Below are 19571 nucleotides of genomic sequence, written 5' to 3'. Positions count from 1 at the left end.
ATCACACTATGTTATTGACGGAGCTGGGTCAAGAACTCAGGCAAGAACAGCGGTACAACGCTGTTCCCTTTAATACCTCTCCATCCCTGTCTCCTTTCCCAGACATCTCATGCTTCACCCCAGATGCTCAAACTGTCATCCAGTTCTGATCTCCATGGAGAACTCTTCATGCTTTACAAGCTTCTCTCCAGCCCAATTTATTTAACCTTAACTAAACCTTCTCAGCTAACCGAAAAGACTGTCCCTCCACTGACTGGAGGACTGAAATTGGAGATGAAATTTAATGGTGTTGAATGAATGTGAAGTGCATTTGGGTTAAAAAAAAAAACTCAATCGAAAAAGTAGAGGGATCAGGAGGAAGAGCTAGGTACGAAGAGATGTGGGCAGAGTTGGGGGGGAAAGCTACCTTGAGGCTGAGGTTTCAGTGGACTGGAAAAAATGAGTCAACAGAATAAATTGGAAACCCCAAAAAAAGTTAACCCCATCCTCCACCACAGGAGTTTCCCAACCTGGGTAACACATATCCCCAGAGGGTACCGGAGGGCATAGAGAAGGGTGGGTCAATAACTGTCTTAGCCTCTTGAGATATTCCAAAAGTAGCAATGTTAACAAAAAAAATATCCTGGGCCCAATGCTGTTTTCTTTATGAAAAATTAATCCATTTCTTAAGAATGGTAAATTCTAGAATTTGTTTCTTCTATATGAAATAAGGAAACTAAAAGCCAAGGGATACAGAGACCAAAAATGGTTGGGGATCCCTGCTATACAGCATTTTTTTTTAACCCTTTAAGTATCTGAGGTCACATTTGAATTCAGGTCTTCCTCTATGTCTTCTGAAAATCCCTTGTATTTGCCTACCTAGAATTTCCTTCCCTTCCCATTTCCCTATTGAATTCCTATCCATTCTTTTCTTTCCTTTTTTTTTTAAACCCTCACCTTCTGTGTCTTGGAATCACTACTATGTATTGGCTCCAAGGCAGAAGAGTGGTAAGGGCTAGGCAATGGGGGTCAAGTGACTTGCCCAGGGTCACACAGCTGGGAAGTGTCCGAGGCCAGATTTGAACCAGGACCTCCCATCTCTAGGTCTGACTCTCAATCCACTGAGCCACCCAGCTGCCCTCCCCAGCCCTAACTTATTTAAACTCTCTGCAGATAATTCCAAAATCCATATAGCCAGGTCTATTGTCTCTCCTGAGCATCAGCCCTACAAGATGCCTTTTGGGTACCGATATTCCAAAACAGAGAGAATTCTCTTTCCTCCCCTCTTCCCAACTTCTCTCCTAAGGTTGGGTGTTCCACGATCATCCCAGTCTTCCCATTTTGAAATCTCGTCAGTGTCTGCCTCGATGCTTCCCTCTCACTCCACAGATCCAGTCTTGTGTATTTCTACCTTCATCCCTTCCTGCCTGGGGCAGCCACAGCCTCATCCCCTCAAGCCAGGACTATTGCAGTAGCCTCCTAGATCTCTCATCCTGCACTCAACAGGTCCCACCATGACACGCGTCTGCTCAGCAAACTTCTGTGACTCCCTGTTACCCCCAGAATCAAACGCAGTCTTGTTTGACATTCAAGGCTCTCTACCACCTGACCCCTTCCTGCTTTTCCAGGCTCCTCCCATTTGACTCCCATGCAGCTGCCGGCCCGGGGCCATCTCCTAGGTACCATTCTGCTCCTTGGGTTCTCCGGTGCCTTTGCAAGTAGAACACCCTCCCTCTTCCCTTGACTGCCCTAAGGGCCCAGCACAAGCACCGCCACCCACGGGGGCCCTTCTGGGTCTCCCTCTAGAACCTTCCCTTCCAAAGTTATTGTCTTTCCTCTCCGGTATATCTCAAGCGGCTGTCTCGGGTCGTGCGTCCTCCGTTGGTACATAAGCTCAGAGGGGTCAAGGACTGCTGGGGTTGTCTTTCTTCGTGCACCCTGCCTAGCTCACCGTCGTGGGCATTCAACACGCTTAGTAAACTGGAGTGTTCCCAGAGCACTGAGCCTGGCGCAGGAGCACAAAGAGCAGAGATCCCTGCAGTGGCTCATCTTACAAGACAATTGCCAAAGGGAGGTACAAATTGCTTTATGGGATCCAAAGGGAAGGAAACGACTGCAAGGGAGGAATAAGGGAAGGTTGAATTCAGGCTGGCCTTTAAGGACGGATGGATGGACGGACGGATGGACGGACGGATGGGAAAGGACCTGCTTGTACAAAAATATTTAGAGCTGCTCTGGTGGTGATGGCAAAGAGTTGGAAACTGAAGGGTGTCCCTCGACTGGGGAATGGTCGAACAAATGTGGTACATGATGGTGAAGGAATACTGTTGTGCTGTAAGGAATGATGAACGGGATGATTTCAGAAAGCTGGGAAGACCTCCATGAACTGATGCAGAGTGAAATAAGCAGAACCGGGAAAGCATTGTGCACAGTAGCAGCAATATAGTGTGATGATCAACTGTGAAAGACTGAGCTGCTCTCAGCAATGCAATGACCCAGGGCAATTCGGAGGGACTTGGGACAAAGAGTGCTCCTCACCTCCAGAGACAGAACTGTGGGAGTGGGGATGCAGAAGAAAGCATATGATTTTTCAGTCTTGTGCATTTTCAGGTTTTTATGTTTGGGGTTTTGGTGTTATAATATTATTCACTTATAGAAATGAAAAATATGGAAATATGTTTTGCATGATAATATACGTATAACCCAGATCGAATTGCTTGGCAACTCCAGGAGAGGGGCGAGAAGGGAGGGAGAGAGACAATTTGGACTATATAACTTTGGAAAACTTATGTGAAAATGTATTACATATAATTGGTAAAAATAAATAACTTTTTTTAGAAAAGAATGGATGGAGGGCAGCTGGGTAGCTCAGTGGATTGAGAGTCAGGCCCAGAGATGGGAGGTCCTGGGTTCAAATCTGAATTCAGACACACCCCATCTATGTGACTTTGGGCAAGTCACTTAACCCCCATTGTCTAGCCTTTATCACTTTTCTGCCTTGGAACCAATACACAGTAGTGATTCTAAGATGGAAGGTGAGGGTTTAGAAAAAAACTATTTTTTTAACCCAGATGTTCCAATCTCAAATCCAGCCTTCTTTCTACTGTACCCAAGAAGAGCAAGATCATCTCCTCAGGGACTGCCTGGGGCTGGAGGTTCAGGGAGAAGAGTGTGAAGCCAGGCCACAGGAGGTGCTGGAATAGTCATGATCCGAGTTTCTCTTTCAGATATTCCCTCTCATGGCATGCTTCAGAGCCATCTGCCAAGGTACCATGGGAAGCTTGCCCAGCAGAAAGAGAAGAGGCCTGCACGTTCCTGGGCTCCCTGCCCATAGCCAGGAAACGGGGCTTTTACAGGAAGGTAAATCACAGGGGATAGTCAGGTGGCACAGTGGTTAGAACGTGGGGTCTGGCGTCAGGAAGAATTCTCTTCCTGGCTTCATATCTGGACTCAGACACTTCCTGGCTGTGTGACCCTGGGTAAGGCACTTAACTCTGTTTGCCTCCATTTCTTCATCTATAAAATGAGCTGAAGAAGGAAATGGCAAATTACTCAAGTATCTTTTCCAAGAAAACCTCAAATGGGATCACAGAAAGTTGGACATGACTGAAAAATCACTAAACACAACAAAATCACAGTCTTGCTTGGGCATTCCACCCCGAGCACTCCTTAATGAAGGGGGCTTTAGAGAATATTAGATTTATAGGAAATCTCCAAACTTCATTTTATCAATGATTCCAAACATCAACTGGCCCATCTTTATCTGGGTTCAGTTAATAAATTTATTGATACTATCTCCAGGAGTGGGGAGGGAAGGGAGGAAGGAAGACAATTTGGATCTTGTAATTTCAGAAAATATAGATATATATTGAAAATCATTATTACCTATAATTAGAAAAATAAAATATCTTTTAATAAAAATATAATAAATCTATCAATAGGGGGCAGCTAGGTGGTTCAGTGGATAGAGCACCAGGCCTGGAAATGAGAGGTACCTAGCTGTATGTCCCTGGGTGAGTCACTTAACCCCCATTGTCTAGCCCTTACAGCTCTTCTCCCTTTTTGAAACAGAAGTTAAGGGGTTTCTTAAAAATAAATCTATCAATAAGCATCTTTGCCACTTACTGAAACCTGTGTGATCTTATACAACTTATTTCACTACTCAGGCCTCAGTTTCTTCATCAGTAAAATGAGGGGTTTGGCCTCACTTATTTCTGAGGTCCCTTCCGGGACTAAATGAACAATCCTGTTTGCCAGACATGGTGCTATGTTCCAGGGATACAAAGGCAAATTGAAACAGTCCCTGCCCGAAGGGACTTACATTTTGTCAAATCTCATGAGAGTCTCTTGTGGGCAGAAATCTCTATGATTTCTCACACGTGGGCTTTTACCTCCCTTGAGAGAATGTCCTTCTGGGTGGGTCAGGTTGCCCAAGGCATCACCGGCCCCATAACTGTGGCCTCTCAGGCAGAGATGCCAAACATATGGCCTGTGGGCCACCTTTGTGCCACAACATTCCCAAGTGCAGCCCAAACCAGGCTAAAATGTAATTCCTATTTCAATGAGTCTTTATAGCAACAAATCAATAAATAAATATACATATATATGAGGAATAAAAGGAAAAATAGCTCTCTTCCTAAATAATTTGGATCAACAACTCCCTAGATAAGAGAGAGAAAACTGTCAGTATCTTTACCAGAAAACCCCAAATGGACCAACTCACAAAGAAGGGAACTGACTAAAAAAATTACTGAATTGATTAATAAATAATAGCAAACATTTATAGAGCACTATGTGTCAGGCAGCTAAGGGACTCAGTAGATAGGGAAGATCTGAGTTCAAAACTGGCTTGAGATACTCACTATGTGACCCTGGTCAAGTCACTTATCCTTTGCCTTAGTCCACGGGTGAAGGAAATGGCAAATCACTCAAATATCCTTACCAAGAAAACCTCATGGTCAGTACTGGGGTCAGGAAGAGTTGGGTCTCCCCATGAAAAGTTATTTTCCCCTCTAGGAATAATAACAATAGCTAGCATTTACAGGGGGCCTTAAGATTTGCAAAGCGCTTTACAAATATTATCTCATATAACAATTCTGAAAGGTGCATACTATTATTATCCCTATTTTACAGATGAGGAAATTGAGGAAGAATTTAAGTGATTTCTCCAAGGTCACACAGCTACTATGTCTGAGTTTGGAACTGAATTCAATTCTTTCTAATTCCAGGTCCAGTCTGCTACCCATAAATTAAGTTTTATTATTTTAAATAATAAATAATTAATAATAAAGTTATTATTTAATAATAAATAGTTAATAATAAAGTCTACTTTGTGTAACTCTGCCTCCCTTAAATCTAATTCACAAGCAATTCAAGACATGACCCTGGTGATGTCAATGGTCTTCTTGGAAAAAGAAGGATGAACAACAACTTCAAAATAGGGAGCTCCCAATAAAGAAACTCTTTCTACTCGTGCAGGTTGGTAGGGAATAATGTAAGCCATAGCAACCCTATCACCAGCACCAAAAAAAGCCAACCAAATAAATAAACAAAAAATTCATCTGAATATCCAGAGGGTGGGCCCTCTGGCAGTCCTGAGATCTTTCCATACTCCAGAAAGCTCAGAGTTGATTGTAGATCCCAGGCTCATCAGCGTCAGCCTGGAGGAATCACAGAATTTTTCATTGTAGATCAACAAAGCTGAGTATTCTGCCAGCCTGGGAAGCTCTGCTTAGAATGAGGCCTAGTGCCGCCTGGCATTATGGGGCTGGAGGAAGAGGGAAGAACAAAGTCAAAGCTGGAAGGAGGCTCAGAGGCAATATAATAGAAGTCCCCTAGGCTTCGCCTGGAAAAACCTGGGTTCAGTTCCTTCCCTACTCTGTGAGCCTAGGCAAGTCATTTTACTGTCCCCTTCCTGAGCCTTGATTTCCTCATCTGGGATACATCTCAAGTGCCTTCCTCACAGTTTGTGAGCATCAGATGACATCTGTAGAGTTCTTTCTTCCTCCATGACTTTTGCAAACATTAAAGTGCTACATAGGAAGCCTAGAAGACACAGGTTCGAGTCCTAGTGCTGCCATTTAATACTTGTGTTCTCTTGAGCAAGTAAGCTCTCAGGAAGGTCCTCCCTGAACTCACCTGTGAAATGAGATTGGACTGAACAGCTCCAGATCTGAGGCCCGTGATTATTTCTTCTTTGCCTGAAGGGTCCTCAGAGGTCCATTTATGGTCACCAACTTCTTTTCTATGGAATCCCCAGGGTTCGAAGGCCCCATTTTAAGGATAAAGATACTGAAGTTGATCAAAAGGAAGGGACTAACCCAAGGCCACATGGTGAATTGGTGGCAGAGTTTAGACCAGAACCCAAGCCTCTCTTCCTCTTCCAGGGCTCTTCACTGTTCCTGTTTCTCCAGACAGAAGCAAGGATATGGCTGTGGCCTTGGACAGTTTCCCAGCAGGGGAGCAGGGGGAGCTGGTGCTGAGACTTGGGGAGCCGCTGATCATCATCTCTGAGTAAGCCTGTGCAAAGGGGCTGGGGCCCGGGGCACTCAGCTGGTGCCCTCTCAGCCCAAGCTGCCTAGGCCAAGCACAGAGCAAGCCAGACTTTGGCCAGGAGACCCCCAGGAAGCCAGGGTGACTGCTTTCTAGCAGAGCAGCTCCTCAGAGCGAGAGGCACGTAACGGGGGGGCTGCCCACCCCAGGTCTGTGCTTCCCCCACGGAGCCCAGGAGCTAGAATCTGCCCAGCAGCATCCTGCCCTGCTAGGAGAGCCTGGCCACCCCAGCCACCATGGCTTTCCTCTTCCCCTCCCCAAGGCTAATTTTCTGCAAAGACGTGCCCTGCCCCCCAAGTGGCCAGGACCTTCTGGAAAGGATGCCTTCTTTTCTAGGCCCAGCCCTCACCCAGTGGACCGGGGAGGGAGAAGTGGGGCCTCACGGTCAGGCCGCCCCCTGCACCTTCCTGTTTCTAAGGCTTCCCAGGTCAGAGACTCGTGGAATCTGGCTAGGAAGAGGACCTGAGAGGTCAACCCCCAGGCCTACCTGATTGCCAACAGGAATCTCTTCTCCTACATCCCAAACAACAAGGGGCCAATCATTAAAGGGCTTCTTCTGAAGTGCCTCCAGTGATGGAGAATTCACTCATTAGCCTTTGAGGCTGTTTTCCAGGGGTTATGGGGTCCCACGGGTGGGAGGCATCCTGCGCAGGGTTTGGGAGGTTCCCACTGAGGGATCCCAATTTATCAACTGGGAGCAGCAGAATTAAAAAGTGTGGGAGCAATGGCTCTGGAATCAGAAAGTCCTGGGTTCAAGTGGAATTGCTTGTCAGCTCAGGGACGAGGAGGGCGGAGGGGAAGGAGAGAAGATGAATTATTTAACCATGGAAAAATATTTAAAAATAAATTAATTTTTTTTTAAAAGAAAGTCCTGGGTTCAAATGCCACCTGAGATACTACCTATATGACTTTGGTTAGTCACTTAACCTCTCTCTAAGCCTCATTTCCTCATTTGCAAAATGAGGGGTTTGGATTCAATGGCCTTTGCAGTCCCTTTTAGCACTAATTTATGATCATCTTAGTTTTGTTTTTGTTTAGTTCAGCTTTTGGGGACTCAGCTGTTTCCAAGTCTTGCCCAGGCTGAAAGAGCATCGACCACTCATATTGTCAATTTGCATTTATTATTATGTTCCTGCTGTGTTCCAGACACTGGCCCATCCGGCTCCTGCTCAGTTTCATCCACTCTGTTTCCACCCTGGGTCAGTTGGCCCCTCTTTAGGCAGCCTGAGGGCCTCTAGGGGGATCCCCACATTGGTGCCAGGCTTAGTGAACACACTCAGTTGGAATACTTCAGTGCCATAGTTCAGAATTCCCAAAATCAAGCAATTCTTCTACTCTCAGCCTTCCCAATGTGTGCCCCCCAGGCCCATCCTCTGATCCTCTGTTTGTTTTTTAAACCCTTACCTTCCTCCATCATAGAATCAATACAAAGTATCAAAATAAGAGAATTAAAAGATAGACAATTGGGGTTAAGTGACTTGCCCAGGGTCACACAGCTAGGAAGTGGCTGAGGTCAAATTTGAACCCAGGACCTCCTGACCCCTGACCTGGCTCTCTATCTGTTGTTCTACCTAGCTGGCCCATTATGAAACTCTTGTAACGGGGCCTCTCCTATTACATCCTGGATCCTGTCTAGGCTCAATTCCTGGTTCTAAGCAAACCTTTACGGAAGGAGAGGGAGAAAGCCTCTGTTGTACTATGATTTAATAAGTCCACGATCACAAAATTTATTAAATGCCTATTATGTGCCAGGTAGTGTGTTAGGTACAATAGGAAAGCGAGGCCAAAAAAAATATGAAAGAAGTTTCTGCCCTTCAGGAGTTTACGTTCTAATTGGAGACAAGAAATGTGTCTAGAAGTATAGACAGAATAAATTCGACGTCGTTAGGCGTCCTGGGCTCCTGAGCCAGCTCTGCCACAGAAGTCGTTCCAAAGGCTCCAACCTGCTTTAGCATCCGCTACGTCTGAAATCGTTCCTAGTTTGGAGAAGGGAATTTGATGGACTTTTTTGGGTTGCAGCAATGGAGAATGGTGGAGAGTTCTGTCGGAAGCCACCAGCAAAGAGTACGTTGTTCCCAGCAGCCACGTGGCCAGAATCTCCCAAGGGTAAGCTTCCCCCACCTGAGAAAATCTACTTTCCCAGAGAGAGGGAATGTGGGATCAAGCCGTAGCTCTGCCATCAAAACATTCGGTGACCCTGGATGAGTCCCTTCTCCTTTCTGGGGCTCCATTTCCTGTGTAATGAAGGGGAAAGACTCCATGGTTTGGTTTTGTTTTTTTAATAAACCCTTACCTTCCATCTTGGAGTCAACACTGTGTATTGGCTCCAAGGCAGAAGAGTGGTAAGGGCTGGCAATGGGGGTCAAGTGACGTGCCCAGGGTCATACATTGAGGAAATGTCTGCAGCTAAATTTGAACCCAGGACCTCCCCAAGATGGTTCTTAATAGCATTTCCAGCTTTGAAATTCTATGTTTTAATGTTCCTTCCAGATGGGACATCCTGTTATTCTTTGGGGTGATCCCAAAGGTCTTCCCTTTCCAGAAGCTTCTGATTTGAGCAAAAGAATGAGGGCGATGATGAGGATGGAGGTTTGTTTCCTCTGCCCTCCCCCCTTGACGTCCCCATAAGTTCCCATGGGTTCTCTTGTTAGCGCTATGAAAATGACTCGCAGATCTAGACAGCCAGTCCTAATTTTTCTCCTGAATACCAGTCCTACGTCTCTGGTTGCTTTATGGTTATCTCCCCCTGGATGGCCCATAATGAGAGAGATGAGGGCCAGGCCTGTGATCTCATTGGCAAAGCCTCATGAATGAAGAAACTCCTTCCACTGATGCAACTCGTAGTCCTAGAAGGATGCTTAAAGCAGTAAGAGGTCAAGTGCTTTGTCCAGGTCAGCACAGCCCGTATGTGTCAGAAGGGGTATTAACTTCAAGGGGCAGCTGGGTGGCTCAGTGGATTGAGAGCCAGGCCTAGAGATGGGAGGTCCTAGGTTCAAATCTGGCCTCAGACACTTCCCAGCTGTGTGACCCTGGGCAAGTCACTTAATCCCCATTGCCTAGCTGTTACCTCTCCTCTGCCTTGGAACCAATACACAGTATTGACTCTAAGACAGAAGGTAAGGGTTAAAAAAAAAATCCCCATTCCTAAAAGGCCACATTCATCAACTGTATAGGATTTCATATCTTTGAGGATAGTTTCAGACCCTCCAGACCATTCCAGCTTCACTGATATTTTCTTTATCTTACCTGCTTTTGGAAATGTATTTTTTTCATCTTTAAGAAGTTTGTATATTTCACTGATGGGACTTGAGCTCAGATCTTCCTGGTTTTAATGTCATTAGGGGTGTCTCCGATTCAACTTGTCCAAAATGGAATATGTTATCTTCTCCCTCTGAACCTGCATTCTCAATCATCTCTGACCTTTCACTGTCTGTCTAGCGATGTTAATAATTGACCTGTGATTAAATGAGTAATACGTAATAGAATATAAGTCGATGGATTGAGAGCTAGGCCTGGAGGCGGGAGATCCTGGGTTCAAATCTGGCCCCAGATATTTCTTGGCTGTGTGACCCTGGGCAGGTCACTTAACCCCCAATTGCCTAGCCCTTACCATTTTTTGGCCTTGGAAATGATACTTAATATGGATTCTAAGACAGAAGGTAAGGGTTTTTTGTTTGTTTTTTTTAAATAAAGATAAGTAATAGAATAAAAATTTGAACCCAGTCTTTTGACCTCAAATCTAATGCTCTTTCCACTGTATCATGTTTTCCTCCTTACTGTTTTTTATTATTATTTTATTATTGGTGATGGTGGTAGTAGTAGTAGTGATGGTGGTGCTGGTGGAGCCCCCCTTCATGTTTTATAAATACATCACTTTGCCAAACTGTCCTTCACGGTGTCTTTTCTGTTCGTCAATGTAATCTAATAGTTGCTGACTGACGTTATTTCTAGGATCTTTCCGTTTCCTCAAGGAAGCAATTGCTTTACAATGATGACACTTGAGTAGGGAATGGTGATGTGTATGTGAACATCCATCCTTTTATCCATTTGCTAATTTATTTTGCATGAATTGCTAGTTCGAATAGGTCAAACAGCATCTGTTGTTTGTTTGTTTTTTTAATTTTTTTAAACCCTGACCTTCTGTCTTGGAGTCAGTAGTGTTTATTGGTTCCAAGGCAGAAAAGTGGTAAGGTCTAGGCAATGGGGGTCAAGTGACTTGCCCAGGGTCACACAGCTGGGAAGTGTCTGAGGCCAGATTTGAACCTAGGACCTCCCATCTCTGGGCCTGGCTCTCAATCCACTGAGCTGCCCCCCCAAACAGCATCTGTTTTAATTGAACGCCATATGGTCTCATCTTTAACTTTTTTTCTAATTTGGGATTTATTTTGCTCTCTGCTCTAAGAAATCAGTAGTTTAAATAGACAGACAGCTGATTTAGAAATGACTCCCACATCGGTATCAAATTGTTACAAGACAAGATTCTATTTAACGTGGGCAAGACAGTGTCTAGGCTCTAAATCCATGATGCTGTTCAGTGAATGTCATTTCCCAAGATGGTGTTAGGGATTTGCTACATCCAATGCCTTCCAACTCTCTTTTTAAAGAAAATATTTATTATTTATTATACAAAAGAAGAAAGCTTCTCTGTGTCAGCCTTTTCTGTTTCCTGATCCTGATCCCCATTTTGCACTTTATTTTTCACTCTCCTCCCCTAAGGACCTTTGCACTAGGGTCACTGAATTAAATTCATTTCATCTGGGGAGGGTCTCAGTAAGTTCATCATAGACTTTCTCTACCTCCTCGTCCTTGACAACAGATGTTGGTAGCCAAAACTGCAGATACTTTTTTTTGTGCTCCTCATGAGCAATGCAGAGTGGGGAAGCTAAAGATCCCACGTTTCTTATTGCCTTTAGACTTTCAAGGAGACCGACTCTGCTGACTTTGCCTCTCTGGAGAAAGTCTGTACATTGAATTTAGCTGCAACTACCTCATTTCTTGGGGTTTCATTTATTGCTTTATTTACCAATTACATGTAATAAATTTCCACACAAGTTTTCCTAATTTATATGATCACACTTATCTCCCTCCTTCCCTCCCTTCCCTGGTACTGGCAAATGATTCCATCTGGATCATACATGTATTATATGAATAACGTATTTCCATATTGTACATTTGTGTGAGTGACTAATCTTATAAAACCAAAACTCCCAATCATATATCTAAATAAACAATTGAAAATTTTCACGCTTTCATCTGCATTCCAACTCCAATAGTTCTTTCCCTGAAGATGGATAACATTCTTTATCATAAGTCCCTCAGAATTATCTTGGATCATTGTATTTCTGATAGTAGCTAAGTCTATCACGTTTGATCGTCCCACAATATTGCTGTTACTGTGTACAATGTTCTCCTGGTTCTGCTTATTTCACTCTGTATCAGTCCATGAAGGTCTTTCCAGCTCTTTCTGGAATCATCCTGAAATTCATCATTCCTTATAAGACAATAGTATTCCATCACCAAACCATAGTTTGTTCAGCCATTCCCCGATTGATGGACATCCCTTTAATTTCCAATTCTTTGCCACCACAGAAAAAGCAGTTATAAATATTTTTGTACAAGTAGATCCTTTCCCCCCTTTTTAAATCTCTCCTACAAACCTACTAGTAGCATCACTGGATCAAAGGGTTTACATTGTTTTATAACCCTTTGGACATAATTCCAAATTGCCTTCCAGTATGGTTGGATCATTTCACAGCTCCACCAACAATGCACTACTGTCCCAATTTTGCCACATCCCCTCCAATACTATGTCTAGGCACTGTGTTAAGCACTTGACAATTATTATCTCACTTGATCTTCATAATCACCCCTGTGGGGTAGTTGTTATATTATCTCCATTTGACAGATGGAGAACCTGAGGGAAACAGAGGTTGATTGACTGCCCAAAGTCATACAGTTAGTATTTGAGGCAGGATTTGAATTCTAAGCAGCCTTGGCTCTAACCTATTTTTAGGAAAACTAAAGGAGAAAAAAAAAGAGTCAGCCTAAAACTCCAAGAGAGCTCAGTGAAGATGCCTCACCTGATCTATGCTACTAAGCTTTTCCCAGTATTGTATCAAGGATGCTCACCACCAAACCTGGACAATAGCTACAGCCATGGCAAGATGCCAAGACGATCAGCATGCTGCCGCCAGAGCCACCTCTCTGCGAAAAGAGCCGGGAGAGAGGAAGTGACATGAAATATATAGACCTTTTTTACATCACTTCCTGTGTCTCACATGTACCAATGGTAGCTTAAGCACAGCCCAGGGGTCTGTCAGTTGTTTATGATTTGTCATTTGCTAGCACATGTTTGTCATAGGCCATCCTTCTCAACTTCATCCTTAAGTAGGGGTGTAGACATTACTGATTGTTAGACTAAGCAGGGTGGAGGAAATCTAAAATTCACACTGTTAGCACAAAAGGTCAAATTACTAGAGAGAAAAAATATTTTGTGTACTGCATTTTATTGGTTATTTCATAGCTAATGTGTTAGGAAAATATATATTATTAGATGCATTTTTATATATTACAGTATATGTTTATTATGTTATATATAATATCACTATCATATTATATTGGAATTAATGTTTTGCTCTAAAGACTTGTGTGCAGAAAAGTGTACTGTCAGTAATCTCTGGTGAAAGATTCTAGTTTTCCATAGTGGGAGGAACCTCACCTCCTCTTTCCCACAAGTTCTATGTATAAATATTCAAGATTTTTACTTTCATTCCCCTTTCTAGGAATGCCACCTCCATGAAAGTTGAGGATTGACTGTACTTATAACAGGCCCTATCTAAGCTTAATGCTACTGCCCTCAGAAGTTTATGGTCTAAGTAGTCCCGGTGAACCCAGTAGTTCATAATCTTCTTTAAAGTGAATTTTGGTGGGGACAGCTGGGTGACTCAATAGATGGAGAGCCAGGCCCAGAGACAGAAGGTCCTGGGTTCAAATATTGTCTCAGACACTTCCTAGCTGTGTGACTCTGGGCAACTCACTTGACCCCCATTGCCTAGTCCTTACCACTCTTCTGCCTTGGAACCAATACCAAATATTGATTTAAAAAAATAAAGTGAATTTTGGTTTTACTCCCCTAAGACTATTATTCATAGAAATCTCCTGGAACTATGGAATGTCAGAGCTAAAAGGGACCTTAGTTCAAACTCCCATTTTCATATCTGACATATGAAGCCCAAAGGCATACAGCTATTGGTCATCAAGGCCAGAGACCAAACCTAGAACAGATGGATTTGGTCCTGGACTAGGCCACCCCATAATTCCACCAGTTCATGACTCTGTCTCCCACAGGAATGCCAGGGATGGTTTCAACCAGGCATGACAATTGACCCTAAAACATTAAGGGCAGGAATGTTCCTAAATGCCCTCCCCACCTTGTTGTGGGTGGATCCTTCATTAATTTACCTAAACCCTTTTCAGGTATACTTGTGTTCCCTACATTTATTCCTGTTGTATTTGTAATCCCTTCCAGGTGTCTTAGACTTTGCCTTTTCAAGCTTCAAGGATGGGAATATTTGTGAAATCCAAGAGTCTGAGGTTGGGCAAAGCATATACTATGTCTAATCAGGATTTCCTTTCTAATTGCCTTTGCACATCCCCGGGCGGTCCCTGGTTCAAATTTCCTGAGAAGACATACAGACAGGAAAGACTATGGGAATAGGAAGGGCAAGAGAGGAAGAAAAGCCCAGGTAGCTTGGCACCCCAGCAGCCTGACTTTTTCTCCTTCTTTCCTAGCTGGCTCTATGAAGGCCTGAATCGAGAGAAAGCAGAGGATCTCCTGCTGCTCCCCAGCAACCATGGAGGATCTTTCCTGATCCGGGAGAGTCAGACCAGGAGAGGTACAGACCATAGATGCTGGGACCCTGGCAAGACTCCTTGTCCTGCCCTTGGAGCTGGTTTGGCCTGGGCTGCAGTAGCTGAATTATAACATGCCTTTAAAACAGGAAAAGCTTTTCAATCCAGTAAGCTTTTATTAAGTATCTCCTGTGTGCCAGGCACTGTACTAGGCACTGAGGATAACAAAAATGAAATAATCCCTGGTCTCAAGGAAACAACAATCAGAGGTAACAATACTTACACAGCTAAGTAAATAGAAAATATTTAAGATGGCTCAATGGATAGACAGCCAGGGCTAGAGATGGGAAGTACGAGAGCTAAATCTGGCCTCCGCTACTTCCTAGCTGTGTGACTCTGGGAAAGTCACTTCATTTTGATTTAATCAAATTAAATTGATTGATTGGTTGATTGAATTAAATTAAATTAACTTGATTTTCTAGCCCTTACCACTCTTCAGCTTTGAGGGGAGGGGGGAGAAGGAAAGAGAGAGAGAAGACAGTTTCCAGTTCAGTCATTGTGTGAGCCATTTGCCTTGTCTCTCTTATATAGTCACAGATGCTACCCATAGTCTGGGTGACCTAAACTTCTACGGACTGACTGCTTTAGTTATAAGGAAACCAGCCCAGAGGGTGTGGGTGACTTTGGGAAGCTCCATCTGACCAACTTGGACCTTGGTTCTACTGAGGGCAATTAGTAAAGCAGCTTTGAGATCAATTCACTGATAAGCACTTATTAAGTACCTACTATGTGCTAGGGATAAAACTGGCAAAAATGAAACAGTTCCCCTCTTCAAGGAGCTTAAATTCTATGGGAAAGACAACATTTACATTAATCAGGGTCTTAAAAAGGGCCAGCTGTCTGGGACTCTCCTCATTGGTGGAGATGGATGCCTGCAGAGGGGGAGGGCACAGATGGGAGAGATTTCTCCACTTGCTTCTGGCCTTCAGCTTCAAGAGAAAAGCTGGACGATAGCACCCCACTCATAAATATAGCCGAAAGAGAAGCAAAAACCCCAACAATAATAATAATAATGATAATAAGGTAAGTGGGGTTGGGGAGAAGGGAAGGCCCTAGTCCTTGGGGGAATCAGGAAAAGCTTTAGGGTTTGGGGAGAAAGTCATCCTGCCGGAGTTTAAGGAAAGAAGGATTCTAGGAAGCAGAAGTGTTGAGGCAATGCGTTCCAGCCCAAAGGGGTGGAGATGAGAGAGAGAGGCCTGTTTAAGGAACAGCAAGAAGGCTAGTTTGACTAGACCAAAGATTGCGGAAGGGAAAATAATATGTAATAAGCCCAGAAAAGTTAATTTAAGTGTTTATATTTCAACTGTTAACTGAAAAAAAAAAGCCCACAGAACTATTAAGTACTTAGAAAAACCACTCTTTAATTAAGGAAAGGGGTTTAGCGCTAAAATTAGGCCTCCTCGAAGAGCTGTGGGCTATCAACCCACACAGAGTCCCCAGACAATGGCAGCCCACAGTGCTAGAAGACTGCTAGTTGAGGAGGAACAAAAGAATTTGGGGGATCCAGGAGCAGGGAAAGATCATTGACATCACTATAGCTACCGGGAAATGGGAGTGTTCCAACTATACTGACTGGATACAGCCTAGCTTGGGAAAGTAATCATAGCTAGAGGCTAGGGTCTAAGGGAAGGGGCTACTTTTATTATGGATCCTTTTTGGCGCCTGCCCTGGTGTGGATCTTCTTGGGAAAGGGTCTGATACAATAGGGAAGCCTCCCTAAGAGTACTTAGTATTTGCTTTGCCCCACCTAACTGGGATTGTCATTTACCTTAGGGTCCATGATTCAGTGAAATTGCTTCAGGGTGGATTCTCACAAGAACAAGGACAAGCTTTGGGGTCTCCAATTTACAAGCTAGTTCTAAAACTTGGGGTTCATCAGATCTTACTCAGCTACAAGTTTGGGGTTCCTAGATTCCATGTTGACAGAACCTAGATGTTTGCCACTTTCTTTGGTGAAGGTGGGAGGTGACAGTCAGAAGTCTTGAAGAAAATCACTTTAGCACCTCCTAGATTACAGAAAAGAATGTTTTCTCCTCAGAAACCTCTAAGCACTATGATTATAATAGAAGAAACACTGGCCCTCGGTTTGAATTTAGTCTATGATTTTTTTTTTAATTTTTTCTTTGAAAAATAGATTTTTTTACCATGTTTTGCTTTTCTGGCACTTAGATTTCCTCCCATATCTATTTCTCTTTTACCATCTAAGGAAGAAAAAAAAATCTGCAAAATATGTCAACACATTGGAAAAAATTACATTATATGTAATATTCCTGACTCCACCTTACCCCCCTTGCAAATAGAAGATGGTCTTCTTATCTCTTCCTTGGGGCCAAACTTGTTCTTTTATCTTGGAAACAATCAGTTCAATCCTTTTGAGACCTTTTGTGTGTGTTGTTTTCCTGGTTCTTCTTGCTTTATTTCGCCTCAGTTCACAAGTAAGCTTTTCTATGCTTCTCCAGGGCTGTTATGTCCATTGATTCTTTGAGCACAGCAATAGTCTATTACATTAATAAACCTCAGTCTGTTTGGCCATTCCCTCCGGATTGGCATCAACTTTGTTTCCATGTCTTTGCTACAACAAAAAGAGCTGCTATAAACATTTTGATGTATGTGGAGGTGTTCTTTTTGTCAGTGACCTCCTTGAGTATATTCGGACTGATTCTAATGGTTGGTGTTACTTCAAGTCTTTTTATCTGCCTTTGTTTCAGTTTTCCCATCAGTAAAATGAAGGAGGTGGCCTAGACTAGATGGTCCTATTTTGTTGTTGTCCAGTTGTTATGGGCAGGAAGGATAACCTTTTGGGGTTCAGGAAGGATGCCTTTTGCAAGCATGCAATGACTCCAAAACTATCTTAAAAAACAAAGATTTATTAATTTAGAAAGTAGTGTTGAGAGTGGCCAGGAGGATAGCAAGGTAGAACAGCAAGATGGGGAGCAGTTCCCTGGGAGGAGGGCATGAAAGGAAAGGCTGTTCCCCCATGGGGACAGTATGGATGGAGAGGCTGTCCCCCAGACGACATCAGTTCTGGGGATTTTATACATTTTTTTTTTTACAAGAGTCACTCAGGCATGAGGTGGGGTGATCATACTGGGGTCTGCCTGGGGACATAAAGATTCCTTAGTTTTAGGGGACAAACAGATGTCTGATAGGATCAAGGTGTGGCCTGAAGGTGCATCTTTCTGTCCATCTAGAGGATGTTCAAAGGAAGATAGTCATCTCAGGACCCTAGAGGGGTCATTGGGTGTTTTTAGGCTCAGAGTCAGGAGGAGGCAAAACAAGGGAGTTTCCCTGATAATAGTTGGCCTGGGTTTCTGGGGGTACAGTGCCCATGACACTAGGTTCAAATCTGGCCTCTGACACTTCCCAGCTGTGTGACCCTGGGCAAGTCACTTGACCCCCATTGCCTAGCCTTTACCTCTCTTGTGCCTTAGAACCAATACATAGAACTGATTCCAAGATGGAAGGTAAGAGTTTAAAAAGAAAAAAGAAAGGGGGAAGAGGGTTTGGGGGGAAAGTTAATGAGTTGTCATTTGTACATGTTTAGTTTAAGATATCTACTAAACACCTAGCTGGAGAGGTGAGATTGGAGGTCAGCAAAGAAGATGGGTTGAAAAAGTAGATTGGAAAATCAGCATAGTGATGTAATTAAATCCAGAAGAGACGATGAGATCAACAAATAGTAGTATAGAGGGTAAAGGCCCAGCACAGACCCCTGAGGGCCCCCGATGGCTAGAGGGGCCATCTGGAAAAGGACTCAGCACAGGAGATGGAGAAAGATGGGTCAGATCCGGAGGAGAATGGTGGAGGAGACCTTAGAGAGAAGAGAATACCAAGCAGGGGAGTGATCCACTATTTCAAAGACCAAAGAATGAGAATGGACAAAGGCTGGTAGATGGAGTTTCTACCTAAGTTCCCTAGACTAATGAAATCATAGATCCTGAACAAAATATTCTTTTTTTTAAAAGCTGTCATTGCATTTTGGGGGGCTTTTCTATCACCCTATTGATTCAGATTGAGCTTTTAGTACCCCAGGGACTTTTTAATGCTACCCAGATCCTGTATTTGTGTAAGTGTTTAAACCTAAATGTAAGGCTCTCCCCTTGTTTCCTGAGCTATTTATATTCTGATGAAGACTTGGCCACCCTAAAGTCTTCAAGCCCTAAAGGAATGATTCTCAGCTGGAATTTGAAATATCAGGAGAAAGTAGGAGCTTGGTGGCACCCTGGGCCTAGAGTCAAGAAAACCCAAATCAAATCAAACTGTAGACACTTATTTTTGTGGAGTACTAAAGTTGAACCACCCCTGGGGTTCGGGAAGGATACCTTTCTGCAAGAATGCAAGACTCCAAAACTTAGCTTAAAAATAGAGAAATTTATTTAGAAAGTAATGTAGAGAACGGCCAGGAGGATAGTATAAGTGGAACCGCAAGATGAAAGGCTGCTCCCAGAATCCATCAGTTCTGGGGATTGGATACAACAGTGGGGACATGGTTCTAGAGTGGTAAACATTCAGGCATTGGGGGGGGGGGGCTGATCATCTGACTGGGGTCTGCCTGAAGACCCTCATAGTTTAGGAGGCAGATGGATGTCTGAGATACAGCCTGCTGGTATCATCGCTCTGTCCATCTCAAATCTAAAGGACAATCCAAGGAGGATAATCCTCTCAGGGTCGGAGTCACAAGGGCCGAAGGGAGCAAAGGAATTTCCCTGCTTACAGTTTGCCTGAGTTTTGGGGTACGATGCCCGTGCCATTATTAGCTGTGTGACCCTTAGCCACCTGGAAAAACACAGAACCACTGAAGTAGGCAGCAGGACCAAATCTTTAAACAGGACAAGAGATAGTGCTCGAGATTTGGCCTCCACGCACAGCCAAAGCTCTGGGACTCTGGCAACAGTGTCTCTGGGAGAATGAACCTTCAGAGACGATTCTCCAAAGAACAACAACATGGGGGTTTTATATACCTTTTGGGGAACCAAGGAGCAGGAAGTCTGATTGGTTGGCTTTACAAACCAGGCTTATCAGGGAGAGGCAGATGCTTTACAATGGATACAAGAGGAGGATTGAAGCCAGGGCTGGGAGAGGTACTATGGGAGAAACTTCCAAGACAGAAAGGGTACTTGAGATTTGAC

General features: G+C 43.8%; 1 protein-coding gene across 1 annotated transcript in view; it reads left to right on the top strand.

Annotated features, from left to right (window-relative positions):
* Positions 1-19571, top strand: part of SLA2 (Src like adaptor 2) — a 35565-nt gene that overhangs the window by 4755 nt on the left and 11239 nt on the right. The window contains exons 2-5 of the mRNA XM_001381516.5: positions 3207-3339; positions 6366-6492; positions 8551-8637; positions 14323-14426. Of these exons, the coding sequence (XP_001381553.3) occupies positions 3219-3339; positions 6366-6492; positions 8551-8637; positions 14323-14426 (439 nt within the window). The 5' untranslated portion in view covers positions 3207-3218. The remainder of the gene's footprint in view (positions 1-3206; positions 3340-6365; positions 6493-8550; positions 8638-14322; positions 14427-19571) is intronic.

This window comes from Monodelphis domestica, chromosome 1 (genome assembly GCF_027887165.1).
Source record: "Monodelphis domestica isolate mMonDom1 chromosome 1, mMonDom1.pri, whole genome shotgun sequence".
NCBI classification, from domain to species: domain Eukaryota; kingdom Metazoa; phylum Chordata; class Mammalia; order Didelphimorphia; family Didelphidae; genus Monodelphis; species Monodelphis domestica.
Note: the sequence above shows the minus strand (reverse complement) of the source record. Positions and strands in the feature narration are given on the sequence as shown.